At 44.7% G+C, this 13,241-nt stretch overlaps 1 protein-coding gene across 4 annotated transcripts in view; it reads right to left on the reverse strand.

The window, feature by feature from the left end:
* Positions 1 to 469: 469 nt before the first annotated feature.
* The window catches only part of prkcaa (protein kinase C, alpha, a), a 446,457-nt gene continuing 433,685 nt past the window's right edge, over positions 470 to 13,241 (reverse strand). For all 4 annotated transcript variants that reach the window (XM_043715075.2, XM_043715073.2, XM_088000739.1 and 1 more), the window contains one exon: positions 470 to 4,617. In XM_043715075.2, the coding sequence (XP_043571010.2) occupies positions 4,453 to 4,617 (165 nt within the window). In that variant the 3' untranslated portion in view covers positions 470 to 4,452. The remainder of the gene's footprint in view (positions 4,618 to 13,241) is intronic.

The following is a 13,241-nucleotide window of genomic DNA, read 5'->3' on the forward strand; positions in this document are numbered from 1 at the left end:
TGGCCATATCAAAGCCAGGTCCCAGCTCTGATGCTCAGACTGTGCTGATTTTAATGGAAGGGCCAATAGGCCCCTGTGCCCCAAGGCTTGTGAGGAAATAAATGAGTTTGGATTCTTGATAATTACGTGTCAGAAAGTTGAGACTGGACTTCAGTGGTGAAACGGATCTGGCTTAACACGTGAGAAGCAGGAATGGGAGTAGGCCATTTGGCCCCTCAAGCCCGCTCCACCATTCAGTAGGAACATGGCTGATCTGACGTTCTTCACGTCCACTTCTCTGTGTTCTTCCCGTAACCCTTGAACCCCTGACTGATCCCTGAGGCCTCGACACTGAAATGGTTAACACTAAACACAGACAGTGGCTTCCTGGTCAGCTCAGTGCCTGTCACCCCATAACTTGCATCATCTTTAGACAAGGAAGAACTGTAACAAAAACCCTGCAGGGGGACAATGAAATCAAAGCAAACACTTCTGACAGCCACTTTGTTTATTTTTTACACATTGTCAAACTACAATGAACATATAACAAACAATACCATGCAAAACAATTTGAGGAAAGCAAGTCTCTTAATATATAATAGATGAAGTAAAACATTGCATTTTGATAATGTACCGTAATCTACCAATTTCTAAGTGAATATTGAGTCTTCTGTTCTCATTTCCTTTCCGGCTCACTACAGGTCCTAATTAGAATTCAGTGCTAAAGAGAATAATATGACTGCTTATGATAAATGATGGGGAGATGACTTTTGCCATTGCAAATCAGAAATTTGAAATAACACCTTCATGATGAGAAACTGTGATTTTTGTTTTTGGTTTATATGAACATATTGTGTTTCTCAAGTGATTTTCTTGTAATTTTACTCGCTGTGTAAACAATGAGAAACTTCAGTTAAAGTGAATTGAACTGCTGATTATTTTTGGATTTTAAAAAAAATCTGTAGGACAACGATGATGTAATAGCTTACCCTGCAGAATATATTGAATTTTTGCAGTCAGAACGACTCCCTCAGTCATGACAGCCACTGTGCAATTTTAGCGAGAAACTCCCTCAAATTATTGTAGCAGTTCCTGCTGAGCCTCACGTAGTTTTCTGCAATGTTACTGGGTTTGAAGGCTTTTATGAAATGTGTCAATGTTGAAGAATCCTGATATCAGTGCTGTTTGGAACGTTCATACCTTTTAACAAAAAAGTGAATTCTAGATATGTGGATATTTATTCACCAAAATAGTGTGAAGAGAGGAAACATGGGAGGCTTTTCTATGAAATGTCGCGTAAAACCTTCCATACAGAAAACCCGTCACTTCAAGATGTTAGTGATCGCTCTAATTTACATAGAATGCAAACTTTTGGGCATCCCAAATAATTCAGAGAGATTGATTTTTCTCTCCCTGTCACTAAAACAGTTGACTAGGTCATTTGTACCTCCCATTTTAAGTGGTCTGTCTGAAATGCAGGACTATATTTACTTGCTGGAGGGTAATGATGTCATTGCTGTATTCTGCGAATCTACATACTCAACTAGAGTCACGTTTTAGTTTTACTTGCAGTGATGCTGATAAGGCAATGATATGAAGTCTGCAGCCAGTCAATAGTGTACAATTGACTGTGTCAGGCGAATCAGCAGTTTAACAGGAGAAGCCAGTTGAATATAAGCTGAGAGAGTTAAGCTCGAGCAGTTTATGAAAACATACAAAGCCATGTGATTGAATTGTCACCTTAAAACTCATGTTGATCAAATATATAATCTATAAGTTAATGTAAAAGCTTTTGTTTAAAGAACTCTTAAAAAAGTGTGTGGCAATTTGGTGTAAAGCAACTGAAAGCAGGGAGTTGAGTGGCTGAAGCTTTATTTGGAGTGTGGGGTAACAAATTACCTGAAAACATATCTTATTCAGCAGTACATATCATTTTTGACAACATAACCTGCATAATGTTCTGTACAGTGATGCAAGTGTTCTTTTTAACAGCTTCAAAACATACTTAAAGAGGCAGTCTCATTATCAATATTCCTTTCAATACTTAGCCCTTTTTCAAAGAAGGTGAATAACTATTTTTACTTGGCTATCTGTTTTATTGGTTTGGAGAAACAATAGTTTGAATTACAATAACTGGATAACATTTAACAAGAGATGCAGAAACGGGGTGCTTACTGGTTCTGGCAATCTAAGGGAGAAGATTTAATGTGACACATTACCGTTATACTCCAGGTCTCATAAACCAAGGGACTTAAAAGTTTCTCCAAGTCATTCCTTCAATTATATCTTCTTAATTTCATTCAAAAATAAACAAAAATTCAGATTAATGTCAAAGTTAATTCCTTAATCTTTTGAGAGGGCTGTCTTTTGAAATAATTTTGAGATATTTGAAGATCAGACACTTGATCAACATTGAACCTTTTCTTCAATTTTAAGAGAATATATATTATACATTGATATTAGCATTTAATTTACAAGCATTTCCCCCTCCTAGCACCTTCCATTCAGTAAATATTTGTACTCAAGCTGACTAAGTAAACACAATTAGTAAAACGTTTGGTCCAAAAACTTACTATAAATTGTGAAAGATATCACATAGCAGTGTTTCATACGTGTTTTATATATTTTATTCACCTTTCTCATTCACTTAAAATTTTTGCATTCAGCATCAATTAATGCTTGTTTTAAATATTGATGTTTCAGGTACCAGGGTATGGGTGTGTACATATACTTTCTATATCTTCAATAAATTGGCAGATTCAGGCATGTCACTTTGAATTATGCAATATGACAAAAGTAGAAATGAGTGTGACCATCAACCAGAACAACAAGCACTGAAGAAGGATGCGACTTAAAAAGAACTTGCTATTTTCAATTGTAGTTTGTATTTTTTTTAAAAAGGTGCACTTTCAACTTGGATATAGCAAACACTGTTTAGACCAACAGCCAAACATACGTGCTTTCATAATGCTGTTGCATACAGCACCTATCAACAACATGCTATATTGTATTCCAACATGCATTTCTTAAAGGTAGAATAGTGAGTTACTAAATTACTGTTTCCAAAATCAAGGCAACACGATCCTAACTGACTCCCATTTCATAAACTGAATGAAGGTGCGCACATGGACTTAAATGTGGCTTTTTTTAAGATTTAGCATTTACTGTTCAACCTTAAGAAAAATAAAGTAAGTTTGACCAAAATAGTTTTGTTTACTTGTAGTGATAAGTACAGGAGCTAAACAATACAACAAGTACTTTAATAGGTTTTGAATGTATTTTCTTTGAAAGGTTGCTTTCTAACAGTACAAGCAAACGCCTTCAGAAGAAAAAAATCTGTTCCTTAGATTAAAAATTGCAATAGGTCTTTTAAAAGTTTGAGAAAACTTTCAGTCAGCATTTTAAAGGGAGACTGTCATGAGACGTGCCACACTGTTTTTCTCAAAATGTCGCTCAGGTAATTGAATGCTATTTTAGAGATGCAATAACATGGTTTCATTGCATGTTTTAATACAATGAAAGACAGTTTTGCCACACGCTGTTGTATGAAGTCGTTGCTCCGATAATACATTGAAGATATGCTCTACCAAAATCAAAGCCAAAGCTCTGCTGCAAGATGAATGCTGCTATTCCTAAAAAAAACTCATCCCATATGATAAACTGTAACAAGGTATGAGCTAGACAATTGTAGCACAGCATTCTTTGCAGTTTGATATAAAAGTAGCAGAATCAATTCCTGCACTGAATATTAGTTGTGTGCACTAAATTTAGTTTCTGTATTTTTGAACAGGAACATGTTAAACTGAATGTGATTCACAGGAGAAAATGTATTACATCCTCTCAGTAGCTACTTGGAACAGTGATTTCTAGTACATGTTAAAATACCAACAGAATTTGATCGTTTGTTTTAATCCTCTGCTTCCCTTTTTAACTAATTCCCTGCAATACCTTCAGGTTCCTTGTTCCGCATTCAAAATGGAAATATCAATTTGATACATTAGTGCAAGTTACAGATAGAGAATGTTATGAGATACAAATTTGGATTTCCTCAAACATAGTTCATCCACAACATATTTTGGAGAAACAGTTGCTTTTGATACTGAGACAGCTGACCATCTTTGATTATTGGGAAGACAAAACGAAAGAGCTGGTCCCTTGGCCAGGGCCATTTGTATATTGCAATTTGTATCTCAGCATTTTAAAAAAAACTTAGATCCAGCAGAGGAGAATGCTTCTTTAAAACCTTCTTGTCTTTTAGTTATCAGAATGATTCACAATTATATTAGACTGATTTAAAGCTGGACGTTAAAATTGTCAATAAATCTCTTTAATGTATATTAATTTTTTTTCTAAAAATCAAAAGTGCTTGTTCCTTAACTTTTTTGGAACATTATTATCTTGTAAAGTTAATTGCTGATTTATTCTAGACAATTTAAACAAAGGCCTATTTGCTGTTGCTGCTTGTCCTGCGTTTCATACAACGTTGGTTAAACTGGGGTGGACAAATTCTCGGTTTACAAATGAGAATCCTTCAAACTCGGTCTGGTCAATGTTAGCTATAACTAGCTGGTCAGGTGGCGTTAACACTGGTTGTCCTCGTGTGAAGAACTTGTCAAAGTTTTCAGCACTTCGGCCGCACTGTCGAGAGAGAAGAGAAGGTCAGGATGATTATTGAAAGAACACAAATAATGTTTTGGTGGATGTTTTCACTGAATGAAGAACTAGTTAGTGATATTTGAACTTGGGAAGGGCATAAAATTAACATTTTATTTCCGGAGTTCAGAAAGTAACTCCCAGCAGTCAAATTCAGAATGATCGTGCACAGACTATGTTTGGGAATTGCACTCCTGTGAGAATATTGCATGGTTCCATGAGGTAATGTGAACACAGGTTCACACAGAAATAAAGAATGCAAGTTTAAATAACCTCAGCATTGATAGTGGCCACAATCTGGATATGAATTGCAGAAATTATTTTTCGAGTTTCTGTCTTCCCCACAAACTGCCCTAGAGTTTGTTCAATTGGCTACAATGATCAAATGCGCAGACTGTTGGAAAGTAGACATTTTTCCAGCAATCCAGCAAGTTACAAGTATTAAACATTCTGCTGCATGATAAATTCTGCATTTCCCAATTGCTTGGAAATAAAAAAATGTGCAGAATTTTTCCACTTTTCAGGTATACGTAGTGGTAGGTGTCTGACAGAAGTGCCCACACTCACCTCACCTCACCTCCACAAGCACTCACCTGTCCAGCTCAAACTTGGTCAGCTGGTGGGATCACTGTTGGGATCACTTCTTGACCCACACAGTTATGATCTACCCAGTGATGACCCACCCAGTGATGACCCACCCAGCGATGACCTACCCAGTGATGAACCACCCAGTGATGCCCCACCCAGTGATGAACCACCCAGTGATGCCCCATCCAGTGATGACCTACCCAGTGATGAACCACCCAGTGATGCCCCACCCAGTGATGACCCACCCAGTGATGACCTACCCAGTGATGACCCACCCAGTGATGACCTACCCAGTGATGACCTACCCAGTGATGAACCACCCAGTGATGCCCCACCCAGTGATGACCCACTCAGTGATGACCTACCCAGTGATGCCCTACCCAGTGATACCCCACCCAGTGATGACCTACCCAGTGATGCCCCACCCAGTGATGCCCCATCCAGTGATGACCTACCCAGTGATGACCTACACAGTGATGCCCCACACAGTGATGACCTACCCAGTGTTGCCCACCCAGTGATGACTGACACAATGATGCCCCACCCAGTGATGAACTACCCAATGATGACCTACCCAGTGATGACCCAACCAGTGATGCCCCACACAGTGATGCCCCACCCAGTGATGACCTATCCAGTGATACCCTACCCAGTGATGACCTACCCAGTGTTGCTCCACCCAGTGATGACCTACCCAGTGATGACCTACACAGTGATGCCCCACCCAGTGATGACCTACCCAGTGATGACCTACGCAGTGATGCCCCACCCAGTGATGACCTACACAGTGATGACCTACATAGTGATGCCCCACCCAGTGATGACCTACCCAGTGATGACCTACCCAGTGATGCCCCAACCAGTGATGCCCCACCTAGTGATGACACACCTAGTGATGACCTACCCAGTGATGCCCACCCAGTGATGACCTACCAATGATGCCCCACCCAGTGATGCCCCACCTAGTGATGACACACCTAGTGATGACCTAACCAGTGATGCCCAACCCAGTGATGACCTACCCAATGATGCTCAACCCAGTGATGCCCCACCCAGTGATGACCTGCCCAGTGATGCCCCACCCAGTGATGAACTACCCAGTGATGATCTACCCAGTGATGACCTACCCAGTGATGAACTACCCAGTGATGACCTACCCAGTGATGCCCCACCCAGTGATGCTCCACCCAGTGATGACCTACCCAATGATGCTCCACCCAATGATGCCCCACCCAGTGATGACCTACCCAGTGATGCCCCACCCAGTGATGCCCTACCCAGTGATGACCTACCCAATGATGCCCCACCCAGTGATGACCTACCCAATGATGCCTGACCCAGTGATGCCCCATCCAGTGATGACTTACTCAGTGATGACCCAACCAGTGATGACCAACCCAGTGATGCCCCACCCAGTGATGACCTACACAAAGATGTCCCACCCAGTGATGCCCCACCCAGTGATACCCCAACCAGTGATGCCCCACCAGTGATGCCCCACCCAGTGATGCCCCATCCAATATTGGTACATGTCAGTCAGGTGCTTGTTGCTGCTCAGCAACTTCAAGACCAAGGGCCATGCTGCAGAGTGGGCTAGGAACTAATTATGTATGCGCGCGCCTGTCTGTGAGCATTTGTGTTGTGTGTGCACCCGTCTGTGAGCATATGCGTGTGTGTGCGCCTGTCTGTGAGCATTTGTGTGCGTGTGTGTGCGCGCCCGTCTGTGAGCATGTGCGTGTGTGTGTGCGCCCGTCTGTGAGCATGTGTGTGCCCGTCTGTGAGCATGTGCGTGTGTGTGTGCGCGCCCCCGTCTGTGAGCATTTGTGTGTGTGTGTCTGTGAGCATGTGCGTGTGTGCGCGCGCGCCCATCTGTGAGCATGTCTGTGCCCGTCTGTGAGCATGTGTGTGTGTGCACCCCTGTCTGTGAGCATTTGTGTGTGTGTGTGTGCCTGTCTGTGAGCATGTGCGTGTGTGTGTGTGCGCTCATCTGTGAGCATGTGCGTGTGTGTCCATCTGTGAGCATTTGTGTGTGTGTGTCCGCCTGTCTGTGAGCATGTGCGTGTGTGTGTGTGTGTATGTGTGTGTGTGCGCGCCCGTCTGTGAGCATGTGCGTGTGTGTGCTCCTGTCTATGTGTGTGCGCGCCCATCTGTGAGCATGAGTGTGTGTGCGCGCCCGTCTGTGAGCATGTGTGTGTGTGTGTGCTCCCCCGTCTGTGAGCATGTGCGTGTGTGTGTGCTCCTGTCTATGAGCGTGTGTGTGTGTGTGTGTGCTCCTGTCTATGAGCGTGTGTGTGCGCCCGTCTGTGAGCATGTGTGTATCTGTGTGCGCGCACGTCTGTGAGCATGTGTGTGTGCTCCTGTCTATGAGTGTGTGTGCGCGCCCGTCTGTGAGCATGTGTGTGTGTGCGCGCGCCCGTCTGTGAGCATGTGCGTGTGTGCGCGCGCCCGTCTGTGAGCATGTGCGTGTGTGTGTGTGCTCCTGTCTATGAGTGTGTGTGTGCGCCCGTCTGTGAGCATGTGCGTGTGTGTGTGTGCTCCTGTCTATGAGCGTGTGTGTGCGCGCCCGTCTGTGAGCATTTGTGTGTGTGTGTGTGTGTGCACCCGTCTGTGAGTGTGTGTGTGTGCTCCCCCGTCTGTGAGCATGTGCGTGTGTGTGTGCTCCTGTCTATGAGCGTGTGTGTGTGTGTGTGTGCTCCTGTCTATGAGCGTGTGTGTGCGCCCGTCTGTGAGCATGTGTGTATCTGTGTGCGCGCACGTCTGTGAGCATGTGTGTGTGCTCCTGTCTATGAGTGTGTGTGCGCGCCCGTCTGTGAGCATGTGTGTGTGTGCGCGCGCCCGTCTGTGAGCATGTGCGTGTGTGCGCGCGCCCGTCTGTGAGCATGTGCGTGTGTGTGTGTGCTCCTGTCTATGAGTGTGTGTGTGCGCCCGTCTGTGAGCATGTGCGTGTGTGTGTGTGCTCCTGTCTATGAGCGTGTGTGTGCGCGCCCGTCTGTGAGCATTTGTGTGTGTGTGTGTGTGTGCACCCGTCTGTGAGTGTGTGTGTGTGTGTGCACCCGTCTGTGAACATGTGTGTGTGCGCCCTTCTATGAGCATGTGTGTGTGTGCGCCTGTCTGTGAGCATGTGTGTGTGTGTGTGCGCCCTTCTGTGAGCATGCGTGTGTGTCTGTGTGTGCACCCGTCTGTGAGCATGTGTGTGTGCTCCTGTCTATGAGTGTGTGTGTGCGCCCTTCTGTGAGCATGTGTGTGTGTGCACCTGTCTGCGAGCATGTGTGTGTGTGTGTGTGCGCCCATCTGTGAGCATGTGTGTGCACCCATCTGTGAGCATGTGTGTGTGCTCCTGTCTATGAGCGTGTGTGCGCCCTTCTGTGAGCATGTGTGTGTGTGTGTGCACCCGTCTGTGAGCATGTGTGTGTGCTCCTGTCTATGAGCGTGTGTGTGCGCCCTTCTGTGAGCATGTGTGTGTGTCCGCCTGTCTGTGAGCATGTGTGTGTGTATGCGTGTATATGTCTTTGAGTGTGTGTACATGCTTGTCAGTGAGTGTGTGTGTGTGTGTGTGCGCGCGCGCGCGTGCGCGCACCTGTCTGAACATAGAATATAGACCATAGAAAAGTACAGCACAGAACAGGCCCTTTGGCCCATGTGCTGAGGATTAATCCTAATATAAAATAAAATAACCTAACCTACGCACCCCTCAATTCACTGCTGTCCATGTGCATAACCAGCTGTCACTTAAATGTCCCTAATGGCTCTGCTTCCACCACCACCGCTGGTAATGCATTCCATGCATTCACAACTCTCTGTGTAAAGAACCTACCTCTGACGTCCCCTCTATACCTTCCTCCTAATATCTTAAAACTACGACCCCTTGTGCCAGTCAATCCTGCCCTGGGGAAAAGTCTCTGGCTGTTGACTCTATCCATGCCTCTCATACCTTGTATACCTCGATCAGGTCACCTCTCTTTCTCCTTCTCTCCAGCGAGAAAAGTCCAAGCTCAGTCAATCTTTCTTCATAAGGCAAGCCCTCCTCCAGGCAGCATCCTGGTAAACCTTCTTTGCACCCTCTCCAAAGCCTCTGTATCTTTCCTATAGTAAGGCAACCAGAACTGGACACAATATTCCAAGTGTGGTCTCACCAGGGATTTGTAGAGCTGTATCAAAACCTCGCGGCTCTTAAACTCGATCCCCCGTTAATGAAAGCCAAAATACCGTATGCTTTCTGAACAACCCTATCCACTTGGATGACAACTTTGAGGAATCTATGTACTTGAACACCAAGATCCCTCTGTTCCTCCACACTGCCAAGAATCCTGTCTTTAATCCTATATTCAGCATTCAAGTCTAACTTTCCAAAATGCATAATTTCGCATTTATCCAGGTTGAACTCCATCTGCCATTTCTCAGCCCAGCTCTGCATTCTGTCTCTGTCACGCTGCAGCCTGCAATAGCCCTCGTTACTATCAATGGCACCTCCAACCTTTGTGTCATCTGCAAGTTTACTAACCCACCCCTCAACCTCCTCATCCATGTCATTTATAAAAACTACAAAGAGCAGAATCCCAAGAACAGAGCCTGCGGGACCCCACTCAACACTGACCTCCAGGCAGAAAACTTTGTTGGACATTGGGACCGGTTCTGGGGAAGGTGGGACTATTACAAAATGGACGGTCTACATCCAAACCAGACTGGAACCAATATCCTTGGGGGAGTTTTTGCTACTGCTGTTGGGGAGGTTTTAAACTAATGTGGCAGGGGCCTGGGAACCAGAACAGAAAACAAGTAGGCAGCGAGGTGGAGACTGGAGACCGTAAGAATTATGAAGATACCATTAATAAAGGGAAGAATAGGCAGAGAGCAGGTGAGCGCAAAAGTACTGGTGGCCTGAAATGCATCTAGTTTAATGCAAGGAGTACAGTGTGTAAGGCAGATGAACTTAGGGCTTGGATTGGTGCCTGGGAGTATGACATTATTGCCATCAGAGACTTGGTTGAAGGAAGGGCATGATGATTGGCAACTAAATGTTCCAGGATATAGACGCTTCAGACAGGACAGGGAGGGAAGTAAAAGAGGGGGCGGAATAGCATTGCTGGTCAAGGACGATATCACGGCTGTGCTAAAGGAGGACACTGTGGCGGTCTTGGATAGTGAGGCATTATGGGTGGAGCTGAGAAATAAGAAGGGTACAGTTACATTGTTGGGGCTGTATTACAGACTTCCCAACAGTGAGCGTGAGGTAGAAGAACAAATAGGTAAACAGGCAATAGGGTCGTGATGATGGGATCCCAACATTGACTGGGATACAGTTAGCGTCAGAGATCTGGATGGAGTAGAATTTGTATGAAGTGTCCAGGAGAGTTTTCTAAAGCAGTATGTCAATAGTCCGACGAGGGAAGGGGCCATATTGGACCTGGTACTGGGGAACGAGCCAGGACAGGTGGTAGAATTTGCGGTGGGGAATTTCTTTGGGAACAGTGACCACAATTCTATAAGTTTTATAATACTCGTAGATAGAGAAGAGAGTGGTCCTAAGGGAAGAGTACTAAACTGGGTCAAAGCCAATTATATCAAAATTAGGCAGGAGCTGGGAAAGTGGATTGGACACAGCTATTTGAAGGCAAGTCCACATTTGAGATGTGGGAGGGGCTTTCAAAGATCGGTTAATGGCAGTACAGAATAGGCATGTCCCGTTGAAGGCAAAGGATAGGAAGGGCAAGATTTGTGAACCGTGGATGACAGGAGAAATTGTATGACTAGCCAAGAGGAAAAGGAAAGCGTACATAAGGTCGAGGCAGCTAAGAACAGAACGGGCCCTGGAGGAATATCGGAAGAGTAGGATAAGTCTTAAACAAGGAATCAAGCGGGCTAAAAGGGGTCATGGAATAGCTTTGGCAAGCAGAATTAAGGAAAATCCCAAAGCATTTATTCTTATATAAGAAGCAAGTGGGTAACTAGAGAAAGGATTGGTCTACTAAAAAATAATGAAGGAAGGCTGTGAGATTCTGAATGATTACTTTGCATCACTGTTCACTGAAGAGAGGAACATGATGAATCTTGAAATTAAAGATGGAAGTCTGATTAGTCTGGATCACGTTGGCATAAGTAGGGAAGATGTGTTGGGTATGCTAGAGGTTAGTAAGGTGGACAAATCCCCAGGATCGGATGGGATCTATCCCAGGGTTTGCTGAGGGAGGTGAGAGAGGAAATAGCTGGGGCCCTGACAGATATCTTTGTGGCATCTTTAAATACAGGTGAGGTGCCGGAGGACTGGACGGTTGCTCATGTTGTCCCCCTGTACAAGAAGGGTAATAGGGATATTCCGGGTAACTACAGACCAGTGAGCCTGACATTGGTGGTGGGAAAGTTGCTGGAGAAGGTACTGAGAGATAGGATCTATTTATATTTAGAAAATAATGAGCTTATCAGTGATAGGCAACATGGTTTTGTGTGGGGGAGGTCGTGCCTTACCAACTTAATAGAGTTCTTTGAGGAAGTGACTAAGGAAGGGCTGTTGATGTTATATACATGGACTTTAGTAAGGCATTTGATAAGTTTCCCCATGGTAAACTAATGGAGAAAGTGAAGTCATACAGTGTGCAGGGTGTTCTGGCTAGGTGGATAAAGAACTGGTTGAGCAACAGGAGACAGAGAGTAGTAATTGAAGGGAGTTTCTCAAAATGGAGAAAGGTGACCAGTGCTGTTCCACAGGGATCAGTGTTGGGTCCACTGTTGTTTGTAATATACATAAATGATCTGGAAGAGGGCACTGTTGGTATGATCAGCAAGTTTGCAGATGACACAAAGATTGGTGGAGTAGCAGAAAGCATAAGGGACTGTCAGAGAATACAGGAGGATATAATAGACTGGAGAGTTGGACGGAAAAGTGGCAGATGGCTTTTAATCCAGACAAATGTGAGGTGATGCATTTAGGCAAGTCTAATTCTCGAGCGAATTATACAATGAATAGAAGAGCCTTGGGAAAAGTTGATGGGCAGAGAGATCTGGGAGTGCAAGTCCATTGTACCCTGAAGGTTGCTGCACAGGTGAATAGAGTGGTCAAGAAGGCATACAGTATGCTTGCCTTCATTGGACGGGGTATTGAGTTTAAGAGCTGGCAAGTCAAGTTAAAATTGTACAAGACATTGGTTCGGTCGCATTTTGAACACTGTGTACAGTTCTGGGTGCCACATTACCAAAAGGATGTGGACACTTTGGAGAGGGTGCAGAGAAGGTTTACGAGGATGATGCCTGGTATGGAAGGTGCTAGCTATGACAAGAGGTTGAGTAGGTTAGGTTTATTTTCATTAGAAAAAAGCAGATTGAGGGGGGGACCTGATTGAGGTTTACAAAATCATGAAGGGTATAGACAGGGTGGATAGAGACAAGCTTTTCCCCAGGGTGAAGGATTCAATAAGCAGAGGTCATGCTTTCAAGGTGAGAGGTGGAAAGTTTAAGGGGGATACACGCGGCAAGTTCTTCACACAGAGGGTGGTGGGAGTTTGGAACGCGTTGCCAGCAGAGGTGGTAGAGGCAGGCACGGTAGATTCATTTAAGATATGTCTGATGCATGAGTATGTGGGGAGCAGAGGGATACAGATGCTTAGGAATTGGGTGACAGGTTTAGACAGTACATTTGGATTGGCTCAGGCTTGGAGGGCCGAAGGGCCTGTTCCTGGGCTGTAGATTTTCTTTGTTCTTTGTTTTTTCCATCTACAACCACTCTCTGCCTTCTGTCAGCCAACCAGTTCTGAATCCAGATAGCCAAATCTCCCTGTATCCCATACCTCCTGACTTTATGAATGAGCCTACCATGCAGAACCTTATCAAATGCCTTGCTGAAGTCCATATATACCACATCCACTGCTCGACCTTCGTCGACCTGTCTCGTCCCCTCCTCAAAGAACTCAATAAGAATTGTGAGGCATGACCTGCCCCTCACAAAGCCATGCTGACTGCCTTTAACCATGTTTTGCTTTTCCAAGTAGTCATAAATCCTATCCCTCGGAATTCTTTCCAAAACCTTGCTG

This window comes from Chiloscyllium plagiosum, unplaced genomic scaffold, assembly GCF_037043375.1.
Source record: "Chiloscyllium plagiosum isolate Xiang-an unplaced genomic scaffold, Cpla_swu_hap1 HiC_scaffold_25, whole genome shotgun sequence".
Lineage (NCBI taxonomy): Eukaryota > Metazoa > Chordata > Chondrichthyes > Orectolobiformes > Hemiscylliidae > Chiloscyllium > Chiloscyllium plagiosum.